General features: G+C 45.5%; 1 protein-coding gene across 2 annotated transcripts in view; it reads left to right on the top strand.

Annotated features, from left to right (window-relative positions):
• Positions 1-213: 213 nt before the first annotated feature.
• Positions 214-15337, top strand: part of LOC147748681 (A.superbus venom factor 1-like) — a 1130076-nt gene continuing 1114952 nt past the window's right edge. For both annotated transcript variants that reach the window (XM_086963555.1, XM_086963554.1), the window contains exon 1: positions 214-329. In XM_086963555.1, coding sequence (XP_086819681.1) covers positions 259-329 — 71 coding nt within the window. In that variant the 5' untranslated portion in view covers positions 214-258. The remainder of the gene's footprint in view (positions 330-15337) is intronic.

Below are 15337 nucleotides of genomic sequence, written 5' to 3'. Positions count from 1 at the left end.
AATGTAACAAGTTGACTGACATTGCCACTTTACCCTTTAGTGTGTGATTTGGGGTGGGGCGAGGAGCCCCCTCTTCGGTTTAAACTGGTCAATGCCCGGGGGGCACACCGCTTTTTTTTTTAATTCCCGGCAGGATGGGTTCAGCCAGTTACTGATTAATGGCTGTCTGTTTGCAGACTTCGGTCAAGGGTAGGGGGCGGGAGATATAAAAGCCGATGGAGGGCAGGGGCCCCCCGACACTGCCCTCCAGCCTGCAGTATGGAGGGAAAGGCGCTTCTGCAGCTCCTGCTTCAGCTCTGCCTGGCTGCCCTGGTGCACAGTCAGACACAGTGAGTACAGCCCTCAGGGGTACCACCCCAGCTAAAGTACTGTACGTGCGGGGGTGCGCAGTTCAGCGGACTGGGAGTATCAGACGGGGCCCGACTAGGTCACCCGTGTCTGAGTACTGAGAGAGGCTGCCGGGGGACTCCATTCAGGAGTACCTGCAGGGGTATACAATCTAGCGGACTGTACTACTGCGGCATCCATGTCAGAGTATTAATGATAGCTTACCTGGGACCCGCCTCGGAGTACTGAGACAGGCTGACGGGGTCCGAGCTGAGCTAAGAGTACTGAGAGTACCGGGCGGTACACCCAAGTATTACTAACAAGAGGACTGCATGATCAGCGTTGGGGCGTCACCGCGCCAGCCCCCGTAGAACTCTGGGGCCACAGCGGGGGCAGCCCAGAGAGCGCACATAACCTCCGAAAGAGTCAGGCTGCTGGAGCCCTCGTCGCCCCCCTTTCCTTGCTTCAGGGCCCCTCGTAAGCATCATGCAGAGAGCTTCGTCAGTAGAACGCAGGTTCTCCTCGGATCGACCTTGTCTTTCTCACTCGGCCTCCCCCTCCCTCCGCCCGTCTCATCTGTCTTTCACAGCCCCTCTTTATCGTTCTTTTCTTCGCATTCTCTCCCTCGCTGCCCTTCACTTTCTTTGAAAATGCTCTCTATTCCTTTCTTTCCTTGTACCTCGCTTTACGATTCTCTCTTTCGCCCTCTTGGTTTCTGTAACTCAGGTCGACGCCAACAGGGTCTTTGAAATTGTAAATTCCTAACAGCGAACCTGTGGGACTGCTAGGATATGGGGGTTAGAGCCTTAAATCCCTCAACGGTAATTGTAGAAAAATAGGAACTATGTAGTTGCCTCACTTCTCAGTGTTAGGGCATGCCTATCTCTGTAATCCAAAAATACAGCCCATAGAAAAATCTTGACGCTATTGGATGCAGTTCTTATTTTTTTTTATTATTCATTTATGTGAATGATTTCGCCAGAACATTGTTTGCAGTCTCTACAGCTTCTACTCACTTAAGTAATTTGATGCCCCCGTCACTCATCTGCTTTGCTAGGACCCCTTAACGAGGATGCATACAAAAGTAAGTGATGTAGCCATAGCTGCAAACAGTCCTTTGTGTGAGGTGGGTCAGGACCTAAATTATGCCGTTTGACATGGGTTAAAGTCCCCACTATTAAACAATGACTTTTACTGTATGCAAGGCTGCCCAGCTATGCTTTGTATCATGGGTACTCGCAAATATTCCCCCGGGGGCAAAGAAAAAAAACTGATATCTGCGCCAGGCCCGAGGGCCACACCTTTGCCAGCAGGGCGAGGGCCAGGTGATGAAAGGTGGGCATAGGGGGACTTGATGAAGATGCATTGTGTGAACAACAAACAGAGCCTTCACGTCACTTATGTCTGCCACCAAGGCTCCATTCTCATGCACCAAGAATTAAAAACAAAGCATTAACTTCTAGTGTAAAACATGAGAGAGAAAGAGATACTCATTTGATGGCTGAATAGCAAAATGTGGAACCAGAAACCCTGGTATCAGTCCTGGCTTCCCCTCTTGACCAGATTGTGTAGTGCTTAGCAATTGGTTAATTTCACTTTGCCTCCTTTTACTTCATTACCATATATGTGAGTCCCTTGAAACACACCAGTTCAGGAGGTGTGCTGTACAAACCCTTATCTTGTGTTTTATTTAGTAAATTATAATGTACCAGTTATATAAGAGCCAAGGCTACACACCTGACAAATAACTTGCCTCTTGGTTCACTAATGGCATTGTTTTCAGAATGGGGGAAGCATGAATGTTTCCAAGATCTTGTTTGAAAACTATCACTCCTGATAAATGCCTCTCAATGCAGTGATATAATCTGATCTACTGAGGTAAAACGCCCATGCATATTAATGAAATACACTTTTTGGAAGTTTTCAGACAGTTTATCAGGTTTTTACATGTTTAGTGCAAGATGTATTTAAAACTTAAGGTGTTCCTAAAGACAAGTTGTATAGGACACCTTTGTTGCTTCTTTACTGTTATTATTATTATTATTATTATTAATCGGGTTTTATAGAGCGCAAACAACCCGGAGGCCTCGTAGCGCTAAGTACCGTCATACTAAAAAAGGGAAAAAGTTAAATGAACAGGTAGGTTTTCAGATCCTTCCGAAATTTTAGAAGGCTAGGTTCACTGCGAAGGAGAGTGGGCAGAGAGTTCCATTCCTTTGCGGCATTCCAGGAGAAGGAACGTCCGCCCCATCTGGTACGTCTGATTTTGTTGACAGTGGCCAGGAAAGCAGTACTAGATCTCAGGGATCTGTGGGGAAGGTAGGGTTTTGCCAGGGAGCAGATCATAGTGGGAGCATTCTTCCACATGGCTTTGTGCATGATACAAAGAGATTTAAACAACACTCTGGCCTTAACAGGAAGCCAGTGCAGTTTCCTCAGGGCCATGGTTGCTGATTCTCGTTTGTTGAGGCCTAATAGGAGGTGGGCTGCGGCGTTTTGTGTCACCTGTAGCTTTTTTATTGTAAATGAGGGGGCGCCTAAGTATAGGGAGTTCCCATAATCCAAGCAGGACAAAATGATGGCTTTAACCATTATTCTGCGAGCTTCAAAGGGGAGAAGAGGCAGCACCTTTCTCAGCATGCGCATGAGCCCGAAGCATATGGCGGAGAGAGTAGTAGCTTGCTGCATGAAGCTGAGGTTGGAGTCCAACCAAATACCTAGGCTCTTTATATGGGACTTTGGTTGGGGCGTGGGGCCCATACAGGGTGGCCAGTCTGACAAAGGACTGGGAATGGCTGAATTGCCTAACACCATGAGCTCAGTTTTCTCGCCATTCAATTTTAAATGCGAGGTAGCCATCCACTGAGCCACCGCTACCAGACAGTTACTTAGATTGGAAGATGGAGAGTCTGCCTGATTCATAGATACGACTAATTGCGTATCATCGGCATAGGTTATTATATCAAGGCCGAATGAGTGCACTATATCAGCTAAAGGCTGCATATAAATATTAAAAAGAGTAGGGCTCAATGAAGAGCCCTGGGGTACACCTTGATCCAAGGGCCAGACTTTTGAATAGGTAGTGCCCTCAACAACCCTAAAGGAGCGATTCTCCAGGAAGGACTGGAGCCAGTGCATGGCCTTCCCAGAGATTCCCATCTGATGGAGGCGGTGAAGGAGAATGCTGGTGTTAACAGTGTCGAAGGCGGCACTAAGGTCGAGTAGCATGATTGCTGTGGTGCCGCCTTGATCCATTTGTTTCCTGGCCAGCTCAGTTACTGCCAGGAGGGCCGCCTCAGTTCCCAATTTGGGACGAAAACCAGCTTGGGAATCGTGGAGGAGATGATGATTCTCTAAAAATTGAGTAATAGACGTGTTGATGTGTTTTTCTAAGAGTTTACTGATCCACAGAAGGAGTGAAATAGGCCGATAGTTGGCCATATTTTCTGGGTCCAGAGTGGGTTTCTTCAGCAAAGCCTTAACTTGTGCACTTTTCCACGCAGTAGGTACTGAGCCTGTAGTAATAGAAGTATTTAAAATGTTGATGATAACAGGTTTGACAGTATTCTCAATTTTTACTAGCTGGCAGGGAGGGGCAGGGTCCGTAGGAGATCCTGATTTAATGTTCAACATGATAGCCCCAAGTGAGTTCTCATCCAACAGTGGAAACTCATCTAATTTTGGAGCCATGACGTTTAGTGAAATGGTTCCCATACCCTGGGATAGATTAGGTGATTTAAAAGCAGAGGCAATTTTTTGTATTTTGCTATGAAAGTACTCAGCTTGACTCTCACAGCGAGCCTGAGCTTTACTCGGATCAGCAGGAACCGGGAGGATGTCATTCAGGAATTTAGCTATCTGAAAGATTTCTCTGGAAGAGTTGGAGGCAGTTAAAAAATTTTCCTCGAAGTATAAGGTTTTAGTACGTCTAATTTCTATTTTATATTTTTTGATGGCTTCAAGATGGGTGGTTTTATCTATCTTACTACGAGAAATCCTCCAATTTCTTTCAAGTCTTCTGCACACCCTTTTTAGTTCTTTAAGTTGGGGAGTATACCAGGGTGAGTCCTTGGATTTAGTTTTTTCTTTGAGGGCTTTAGTAGGTGCAATAGAGTCCAGGGCTGTACACAGCCAACTGATGTAGTTCTCATACTGCAGTGCCGGGTCTGTCACATTTTGGGGGGGGGGCACGGAGAGCAAGTTAGCCCATTGGACTGGGGAGACTTTGGACCAGTCTCTCCCAAATAGGGTAGTGCGAGGGGGGGGGCTGTAATGACATAGCTGGAGTCCACTGTATGGGTATTAAATAGTGGTCTGTCCAGGTAAGAGGCAATGGGGTCCCTACTTCCAGTCTATTATCATTACTGAGTACCCCATCAAGAAGATGACCCTTTTCGTGTGTAGGCTCAAAGCCTTTCTGTATGATCTGGAGAGCTGCCATACTGTCCAAAAATGCACTAGCCGTAGAGTTGTTGGGGTCGTCTAAGTGGATATTTATATCTCCTAATATTGAGAAATGGGATCTACTAACCACTAAGTCAGCTATTTTAGATTGAAGTGAATCAATAAAATCTCCTACTTGATTAGGGGGGCGGTAAATAAGAGCGCCAAAAAATGAGTCTGTAGGTGAGAATTCAAGTGTAAAGAGCATACTCTCACAGTTAGAGATAGCGGCCGGTGAGGTCCTACAGAGGTAGTGATTTTTAAGAAGGATGCCTAAGCCACCTCCTCTACCTTCTAATCTGTCTAATCTCTGCAAAGTGTATCCCATTTGCAAGATGGAGGTAATATCAGGGTCAGAAGCGTCTTTTAACCACGTCTCTGTCAGGAATATTACATCTGGCTCATTCTCCTCTAGCAGGAGAGACATTTGCACAGCATGTTTAGTCAATGACCGACAATTTAAAAGAAACATTTTGTAGGTTTTGATAGAGTGTGGCTTATCTTGATGGCTGGACAGTGAGAATTTACAATGAGAGCATATCCCAGAAGGAGAGCCGGGATGGATAGAATGCCGACAGGTATGATTAATTGGGGCATTAAGTTTTTTAAAGTGGTGGAGTCATACCTTATCGATCTCCCACCTTCTGGTCCGCCTTGCACAGGGGGTATGGCCCCTGGTCCCGTCCGGTCGCGGACGGGCGCAGACGGGCTCGCCTTTGGCGCGCCTTCGGCGCGCCGCCGGCGCGCCCGCTGCGCGGACGGGGGATTCTGATGTTTATATCCACTGTAGGGGGCGTGAGGAGGGTGGGATCGTCGATCATCTAGACCGCGATCCCACCCCTACCCAAGATGGCCCCAAAGTGCGTTCAGCGCCCAGCGCCCGAAACTAGCGTCGCTTGACAGCTGAGGAGGGGGTAAGAGGCCGCCCTGGGCAACGTTGTTCTTGCACCAAGGTAGGGCCAACTGGATACGTAAAAACTATCCGGTTAAAATATTTACAGTTTTTTAAAAATCAGGTTGTTATAAATCAATAACCGCCAGTTAGCATATAGCATAAACCAAATAGAGCAAGAGTGCTGAAGGGCCCCCGGCTTTCGCCTCAGGGGTGAAAGTAAGTATGACAAATACCTCGAGTACACGAAAAAGGACTCCTTTTGTACCCTGGGAGGGCGGGATCGTCGATCATCTAGACCGCGATCCTACCCCTACCCAAGATGGCGCCCAAAGTGCGTTCAGCGCCCAGCGCCCGAAACTAGCGTCGCTTGACAGCTGAGAAGGGGGTAAGAGGCCGCCCTGGGCAACGTTGTTCTTGCACCAAGGTAGGGCCAACTGGATACGTAAAAACTATCCGGTTAAAATATTTACAGTTTTTTAAAAATCAGGTTGTTATAAATCAATAACCGCCAGTTAGCATATAGCATAAACCAAATAGAGCAAGAGTGCTGAAGGGCCCCCGGCTTCCGCCTCAGGGGTGAAAGTAAGTATGACAAATACTGTTACTTTACTTGTAAATAATTTATGCCAGTTTCTCAGCTTTCTGAATATTCCTGCACTGTCAGTGAACAGCAGCTCAGTGCTGCTGTTCACCCAGGGGACGCAATTACATGCTAGGAGGGCGGTATGCAGCCCCCTGGCCGTACTTTGAGGATCCCTGCTACGTATGATAGTTTGAAAGGCCCCTCGTACTGTTGCAGTCATCCAAATGGACCAACGTCCCGACTTATTCAGGAGAATACCGAATATTGGATAATAGAATATGATATATTTATCTTACTAAGCATTTTCTGAATCCCGAGGCTGCCCTCAAACTGATTGCCTGGATCATTATCTAAACTTTTAAATAGACTGGCGCTACCACCAACCTGCCCACACCCCTTAGCCAATGCAACATTGTTAGGCTCCCTTCTAGCTTTTTAGGATATCCAGGTGTCTGATTGCCAAAAGTAGGTCACCTGTTCAGCACCAAGAATTGAAGTGACATGGTACGTATTTGTCTATGAAATTGAAAAAGGAGTGGGGAGGAAGACCAATGAACTGTTGGCATCAGGCTAACCAACTGAATAAACTAGAGAGGTATCTTTTGACCCACATTGGCCTGCTATAGGCTATCTGTGCTGCAAGGTAGAGTTGAGGCCCAACACGCGCCGCCTGTAAAGAGTAGGCTATTCACCTGAGCAGGCCTCAGCGCCACTGCACCTGTTTTACTCGTGATAGATTCACCCTTGATAGTAGCCCTCGCTGCTCCACAAAACAGTGGGACTGTATTTTGGGCAGACCTCCATGCCTCGTGTAGCCCACTTGGTTATCACTTGTCTGGTCCAAAATTTTGGGAATCCGTAGATGTTTCTCCCTAGCGGCCATGATTAACAGATTATGGGTGCTCAAAAGATAAATCAGCAAACCCTTTTAGTTACCATCAATGACAGCCTGCATTGCTGCATAGGCATTTCACCCAAGGGTTGGGACCTTCATTTGGTCAATTTAAATAAATCTTCCTGCAAAGGCAAAAAAAACACTGCTTGACATCCATTAATGCGATGTGATTGAGCGGAAAACAGTGCAAGTAGCAACAATAAAAGTATCATTGATAAAGTGTGTGTTATTCCCTGACGCAACCGCCTACTTTGATGATTCAAAGTAAACATTATCGATTCACTTTGCCTTTAACACCATGACATTTGACTCTCTTTCTCGCTGTAGGAAAGTGGATATCTGACTATGGTTGCCCCCAACTTTTTGCCTAGTGTTTAGCTGGTTTTCGACTTAGTTGGCCTGGGATCCTGCTATTCAGGACCCCAGGCTTCCTGCTCTCTCTGTTAAAATGTACTCCATGTACCTTAGGTACATATCTGATTGGATACTGGGTCACCTTATCAGCCCCTGTACAGTGTACCTTAGGTACCCAGGGCATAGGTGCTCTCAGGACCTACCAGGGGCTGCAGCATGTATTATGCCACCCCTGGCTGGCCATCCAAATCTGACACAACTGGCTGATCAATCAGCTGGGGCAAGGTGGTGTAATCACCCTTTGCTTTAGATATAGTATACCTATATCTAAACCTAAAATGGACACATATCCTCCTATAAGTCCCTCCTATGGCAGGCCTTGACAATCCTAGAGGCAGGGTGCTTGGAATTATGTGAGATGGTGCTCTAGCATGAGCTGAGCCTGTCTGCAGCTTTCGGAACCAAGTCCTTTAGCTGTTTCCATGATAACGCTATACCATATACTCTTAAGTGCATTATAATCCTTGCGGTTATTGCTAACTTTGGGTTAGCATTATCAAAACATGTCGGGTAAGGTGTCATACTAATTGGAATACTACCCCCTCGCCAGTTCTGGCGACGGGGGTAGCATTCCACCCTTTTAGAGGGACACGACAGGTGCCCTTGTTGGCTCCAGGTTGGATTACTGCAACTCTCTATACATGGAGTCCAACAAGGGCCTCATACATCGGCTGCAAACCATGCAGAATGCTGCTGCACGCTTTGTCCTAGACCTTCCTAAGACATCATCTGCCACCTCTGCGAGGAGAGACCTCCATTGGTTGCCTGTCCAGCACAGAATCTATTTTAAAATTTTGAGCTTGACGTATAGAGCTCTCGAGGATGGATCTAAAGGAGCCATCAGCTCCCTTCTTACCCGCTACCATCCCACAAGATGTCTTCGCTCTGCGGGACTACTCCAGCTTGCTGTCCCTCGCTTCAGGCTCACCAGATGGGGAGCCAGGGCCTTTTCTGTCGCTGCTCCCCAGCTATGGAACACCATGCCTATGGAGATTAAATCCCTACCTTCTCTAGACTTGTTTAAAAAGGCCTTAAAAACGTGGTGCTTTTCAAGAGCCTACTCAGGTTGAACTGCTGGGTCTTTGTTATTAGCTAGTTTTGGAATTAGGCGCCTTGACGCCCACTGGGCTAAGTTTGCGCACAACAAGACTCCTTTCATTTCATTCATTTCATTTCATATGTAACTGTGAACCCCGGTTAAAGTTAACCCGAGCCTCAGCATCACAAAATGGATGCTGCCACCACAGACACAAGTCTGACCTCCTGCTGCTGGGAGTCCTTCCAGCGAGGGAGGCCTGGACAAAGGGTTTCCTGCCTTAGGAGGTACTAGCACCACCCCAGACAGGATTTTGTGTATTGGGTAGGACAGAGCTGAAAGGAATGAGACATGCCTGGGGCACACAAGGTGTCCCTGTGCATACACCGGTCCAAACCAGTTCCTGAGGCTCTCCAGCCCCAGCTCTGGCGCAAGACCGGACAAAGGATAGGGGGTGTAACCACCCCCCTTCCTGGTCCCACCCATAGGAGGGACCTAGTCATTGTACAGCCCCCTTTAGGCAAATAAAGGTAGGAGCTGGTCCCATTCCAATTTAGATTAATCCCGAACTGAAACTCTACAAGAAACTCTGGACTTCGACTTTCTACAACAGAAGACTGAAGAAATCTCCCTTGTGGGCAAGGAGTGTCCACCCTGCACAAGCAGGCACCATCAAGCGTCCAGCGGCTTCACTTTGTCGTCTTCCCTCGAGGGTCCAGACTTCAGAGCCCGACGACCTCTACCTACATCTGCAGCACAGCTGGGATCCGTGGGTGCGACGAGACACGTGGGACCGGCCATCTTGGAAGAAACTGCACTTCGCTTCCAGCACGACTTCTGAGGTAACCTCGACAAAGTGCTTTGGGGACATAGAAGCCCCAGCCCCGAGCAGCTCCTGCACCGAAGACCAGCCCTCCAGCATCCACGAGATCTGTGTGGGGCCCTTCTGCCTGGTTGCTACTCGACGCGCTGTCTGGTCACTTGCCGGCTGGCTAGTGGCCTCCTAGACGACAATCTATGACATCAACACTGCTGGTCTGGTTGCTCCAGACTGGCCCTTGCTTCCTTCCAAAAGAGAAGTACCCCGGACCCTCCTGGTCCGCACCAGACGCCTTTCCCACTCACCTCGTGGGTTGCCTTTGCCAAGGCCTGTTGACGCCGAATCCGGAACCAACACCGCCGACAGCGAGAGCCTGCGTGGGACAGCTCGTGCCTCCATCCCGGTCGTCGAAGACACCCCCTGGTCCACGTGGCTGCAGAGTCAAGCGTCCCCTCTTCACCTGATCGCGACAACAACATCTGGTTCCTTCCTGGTTCCACTCCGGTCACTGGCTAGTGACTTTGAACATTGTCCCCTCTACTTTCAGGTCTTCAGCATCTCTGATCCACCCTTGGATCGCACCGGACATCTTCCTCCTGGTCGCCTGCAGCATCTTTCTTCAAGGCTCCATAGACTTCGATGCGGAAACCCGACACACTTTGAAACCTATGCACCCGCAGCCCGTGGGTGAGGTAACACGAGCATTTCGGTGCTCAAGGGTAGATTGACTCTCCTAGTGTCCAGTTCCACTGTCGTTTTAGTCCTAACTAGTCAGGATTGTCCGTACTCACCTTTTTCCTGAACTGTATTGTTCATAGACGTTGTTACGCATCTCGCGTGTGAGTTCACACTCTGCACACGCGTTCCGTGGGCCTCCTATTACTTACCTAAAGTTAGGGTAGCGTGGTCCCAGCGATATTAAAGCCTCTGGACAGCTCCATTCCTTCTATCGATTTCCTTATACCACTTGTTTAGTATATGGTCTGACGTGCCCCTAGGGCACCATTGTAAAATTGTGCAACTTATTGTATTTTTCCTAAGAGATTGTCATGTGCTTAGCCCTCTGATCTCATAAAGAGCTCAGAGGTGTATGTTAGTTAATAAATATATTGTTTATTTTCATAACAACCTGTGTGGTGTCCTTTCACTTGGTATTCGAAGGGTTAAATGTGGTAAAACAGCTGGCTTCACATGCCAAAAGAGTTTAGCCTAAGACTGCTTTGTCCATGCTACCATTAGGATAGCTGGTCTATAAGGTTGACTTTACAACCAATCACCATAAGGGTTGTTTGGACTGATACAAGGTGATCACTAGAACTAGTGAGCATCATATATCAGGCCAACTTCTCACACTCGCTGTTTATCTTATGGATGCATCGCTCTGTCTCGTTACTCCGATTTTTTTGCCCCTCTCTGCCTCTCTCAGTGACTTTTCTTCGGGCAAGTCTCTTTTTCTGTTTTTTTTCTGTTTGTGTGTGCTGTGCGGTTTCAGTCTCCAGCACTGGTGCTGGGGTGTTTCTCCACATTCTCAGTGACTTTATTCTCATGTCCATCTTCCTCTTTCAATATCTTTGAAATACCTTTCTCTTAGACTTCCTCTTTTACTCGCTTGCCACCTCTCTGCCTCAATATTCTAATCCATCTGTTTCTCCCTCCCTCCAACTTCAGTCTTTCCCGGTCTATCTTCCCCTGCCTCTCTCTTTGCAGGCTAAACCTAAAAATAGCCAAGGCAAAGCGCTTGCGATGTGCTTGTTAATCTATTCTTTTTAATATAAACTTAAAAGGAGCTTATATCCTGCCCCCTCTTTTACAGCATTTCATTGGTTCCTGTGCTTGCCACTAGCCTTTCCTCCATTTCTATTGGCTGTAGCATATTTTCCTGCATTTACCAATGTTTGTTCCTCATCTGCTCTCTTCTCAGTTATCCATAGCCAAAATATTGTTAACATCCGCTTTGTTGGAACAATTTTCTCATAAAGTTTTGCCTCTTTCTGCTTATTTGTCTACAACTTATCACCAGGAGATATTAAATGATTTGCCCAAAATCATAGGATGTTGTCATGCCAAGACTCGAACCGAGATCACCAGTTCTCGACTCAGCTGCTCTGGCTGCTAAGCCACATCCTCTCCACTCCCATGTTTTCAGCCAGCTCTTTCCTTTGTCCCTTTACGATAATTGATAATACCAGCTTATCAGTCATCACATAGGCGAAACTGATGCATTACCAATGCTTGTTATGTATGTGATCTTTCTACCGCAGTGAGATCTATGCATTGCGCTTCTGTCTCTACCGTGTCTGGCCACGGAGTGTTGCTATTGCAATACTGTTTGCGCCATCTATGTTTTTTCACAAATTCCAGTCTTTGACTTGTCAATGAGGTGGCTGGAACCATTCACTCTCACTGAATGCCATATTATGAATAGAAAATGGAGGTCACTGCTGCACTGGTGTGCCAGCTACCGCCAAAAGTATCTATAACTGTCAAATACCAGGTCACTAAGACCCAGATTTATCAGTCAGCCAGTCAGTCAAAAGCAATGTTTATTTAGACCATAGTCTTTAAACTGCAATACCCTACAATATAAAACATTAAAACAGGGATAAATACTTATTCAATAACAAACAATAAAAACATATTCGTCAATAAATTCTTATTCCTAGATTGTCTTTTTGATGGCCGTATTCAGTCTAGGGGCCACAATACTAAATGCAAAAACGTAATTACTCATTAGAATTCTACCCGTATGGCACTGACTGACAAAGTGTACTTGACTGGCACCGGAATCTTTTTTAGTTCATATTAGGTTAAAATTTATATAATAAATAATCATCATAAAATCACTAAAACCCAGTATAATTCTAAAAATATTCTACAATATTTCGCTAGGAGCTTTTTACAGACTTCATATACTTTCCGATTCCAATGGCAGTCTCGAAGTTAGGCATTTCTGTGAGTAAGTCAACCGCCTGAGCACGAGACCTTATTTAATATTTTACAAAAACAGGTCTCAGATGCAATTTACGCTGAGGTATAAGCGCAATACAGTCCAACAGTATGTGCAGCATATCAGCCGTATTGTCAAGCAGGCATTTACAATTCCCATCCGGGTGGAGCTTTTTGACCTTCTCCCTCTGATTTGTTAGCCAGGGGTTAATGCCTATCCTAACTCTTAAAATTTCACATCTGAGCCACTTATTCAAAAGGGTGTCCAAGTAGGGGTACCAAGACTCATGTAGCCAGGCTGCAGTCATAAATTGAACTGATGATTTCAAGCTCAAATAACCTTGATCAATTGTTCTAGACAGCTCAAGGCCTTGTGTCCTGAGATCATTCTTGTTGAATTCAGCCTGGAGTGACTGTTGGCAAAATCTCACATTTACGTTCTCTGCAACCTTAATCATTTTCGTTCTTATCTCCTTGGCCAATTTTAAATTGCTTGATTCGATCTCCTTCCTACACCAGAGGGAGACCTTCTGTACCCCTCCTCCCGAGTCCTGTTGTCTCCACACCCTTAGTAAATTTTCTTGGGCCTGTACGCTCCAAGAAGTTGTACCTAACTCTAATCTGATTGCCTGGACCATTGCTGAACTGGGAAGCGAAAGTAGGGCTTTCAGGTATTTTCCCTCCTCAAAGTCCCAACTATCTTTGCCACTAAGACAAAGTACTTCTCATCCATACAGGACTTGAGGAGGGATCATTGCATTAAACGCCTGTAGCACAGGTCTATGTGACATGTCACCATATTCACTGTTACATTTTTTCAACCCACACACTGAAATAAAAGCTTTTGCTTTCTGGGCTCTCAAATGAGTTTGCCACTTTAAGGAATTTTCAAACCAGACCCGAGGTATCTATATTCTTTTACTACCTCCAATTGTAAGGGGCCTAGATACCAGCTAAAACCTAAATCTCTTTTTCCAAAACATAAGATTTTAGTTTTATCCACATTTACAGTTAGGGACTTAGACACACAGTATTCTTGGAAAACAGAACAGATAGTGGCTGGGTAGCTCTTGCGCAACAACAACTAAATTAATATTCTCCTAATAAGATGGCTCAAGGGAACAGGGGAAAGCGGCCACCTGCGTCCCCAAAGAGAGTCCTCTGAGAACAGAGAATTCAATGACAAAGGATAAATTGTTCCCGAGCACATATATACAAGTTCTTATATTGTTTCAAGAGAAAAGATAACCACAATCAAATCAATGTTCTTTCAAAGTTCATCGAATCAAGTTCCTTTAATTTCCATAGATCAAAAAGGGTAATATATGAATTAGATCAGGGAGAGTACTCCTCACGTCATCAAAAGGGGTTCCGTGTTCAATAGATGTACTCTCCCTGATATAAATCATATATTACCCTATATGAAGAACTCTGAGATAGAATATGGACTGAGTTCTAATTAATAATTGAGGAACAACTGTCTTCTGGAATTGGCCCGTATGATTTGGCATTTGGATTAAATTTCTGCCCTGAAGAAGTCATTTGGGTTATTGTACCCTCTGACGAAACACGTGTTGGCACTGGTCTTTTTGATCTATTGGCTACATTCTGTATGAACTTGATGAAGACTGTGAAGAATTTTCTGATATATGAAGAGAAAAGAAATGGAAATTAAAGGAACTTGATTCGATGAACTTTGAAAGAACATTGATTTGATTGTGGTTATCTTTTCTCTTGAAACAATATAAGAACTTGCATATATGTGCTCGGGAACAATTTATCCTCAGTATTCTTGGAAGACATTTAATTTCCTCTGAAGGCCCATCTCTGTCTGGTCAAAAATCACCAAATCATCTGCATAAAGCAGACATGATAGTTTCAATCCATTCATTTTAGGGATGGCACTTCTATCAATCTCTAGGGCCTTTGGTAGATCAGCAAGAAAAATGGCAAACAACAGAGGGGCCAACATACAGCCTTGCCTAAGTTCATTTCCGATTTGTATTTTTGGAGTTAAGGACTCTTCCTTATCCATGATAATCTGTGCCCAGTTCTCTCTATGTAGTTCTTTAATTAAAGCAAAGCACTTCTGGAATATTATACTTTCTAAGTGTTTCCCACAGGCATTTGCACCCACTAGGTCAAATGCCTCCTGGAAGTTAACAAAGCAGCAATACAGCTTCCCATTTTTCTCGATCGACTTCCGTGCGACGGCCCACAGTGCGAAACAGTGATCAATTGTCAAATGGCCGTCTTTGAACCCACCTTGCTCTACAGGCACGATTGCACACTCCTCGATCCACTCTTTTAATCTACCGAAAATTATCTTAGTAAACACTTTTTCCCTGATATCTAAGAGATTAATTAGTCTGTAATTTTTAGGGGCATCCATGTCACCCTTCTTATGCACCGGTCGGATGACTGCCCCCCTCCAGTTTCTCTGTATTTTTCCTAGCTCTAAAATCTGTAAAACATATGAGATAAAAATTCTGCCCACCATTGTGGCTGGGTTTTCAATATTATTGCAGGCAGGTTATCAGGCCGGCCGCCCTAGTCAGATTTAAACTTCCTATTGTTTTGCTAACATTTGTTACTGAAAAGTCTGCTTTTAAGTCCCCTACAAGATCTATCCAATTCAAAGGCTCGTCTATATCCGCGTCACTTCTGGGGCTGTATAATTCTCTTAAATATTCAACCCATACAGCCTCTCCCACTACACAGTTCATTGCCCCCATCGCATGCCCAGCCGCTCCTTTTATTAGTTGCCAAAACTGGTGACTATTCTTTGATTCAATAGACTACAAGAGATTAGCCCAACATGTTTCTTTATATGCTCTTTTTGAATCAGTAATTAACCTTTTATATCCCCTTTTCAGTTTTATAAGGTTTAACGATCCAGCCAAATTATAATTGACTTTGAGGTTCCGTGCTTCTCTCTTTATTTCCCTCTTCTTTGCTAGACAAACACCGGAAAACAA

This window comes from Lissotriton vulgaris, chromosome 1_1, assembly GCF_964263255.1.
Source record: "Lissotriton vulgaris chromosome 1_1, aLisVul1.2, whole genome shotgun sequence".
In the NCBI taxonomy this organism is placed as follows: Eukaryota; Metazoa; Chordata; class Amphibia; order Caudata; family Salamandridae; genus Lissotriton; species Lissotriton vulgaris.
This window is presented reverse-complemented; position numbering and strand designations above follow the sequence as displayed.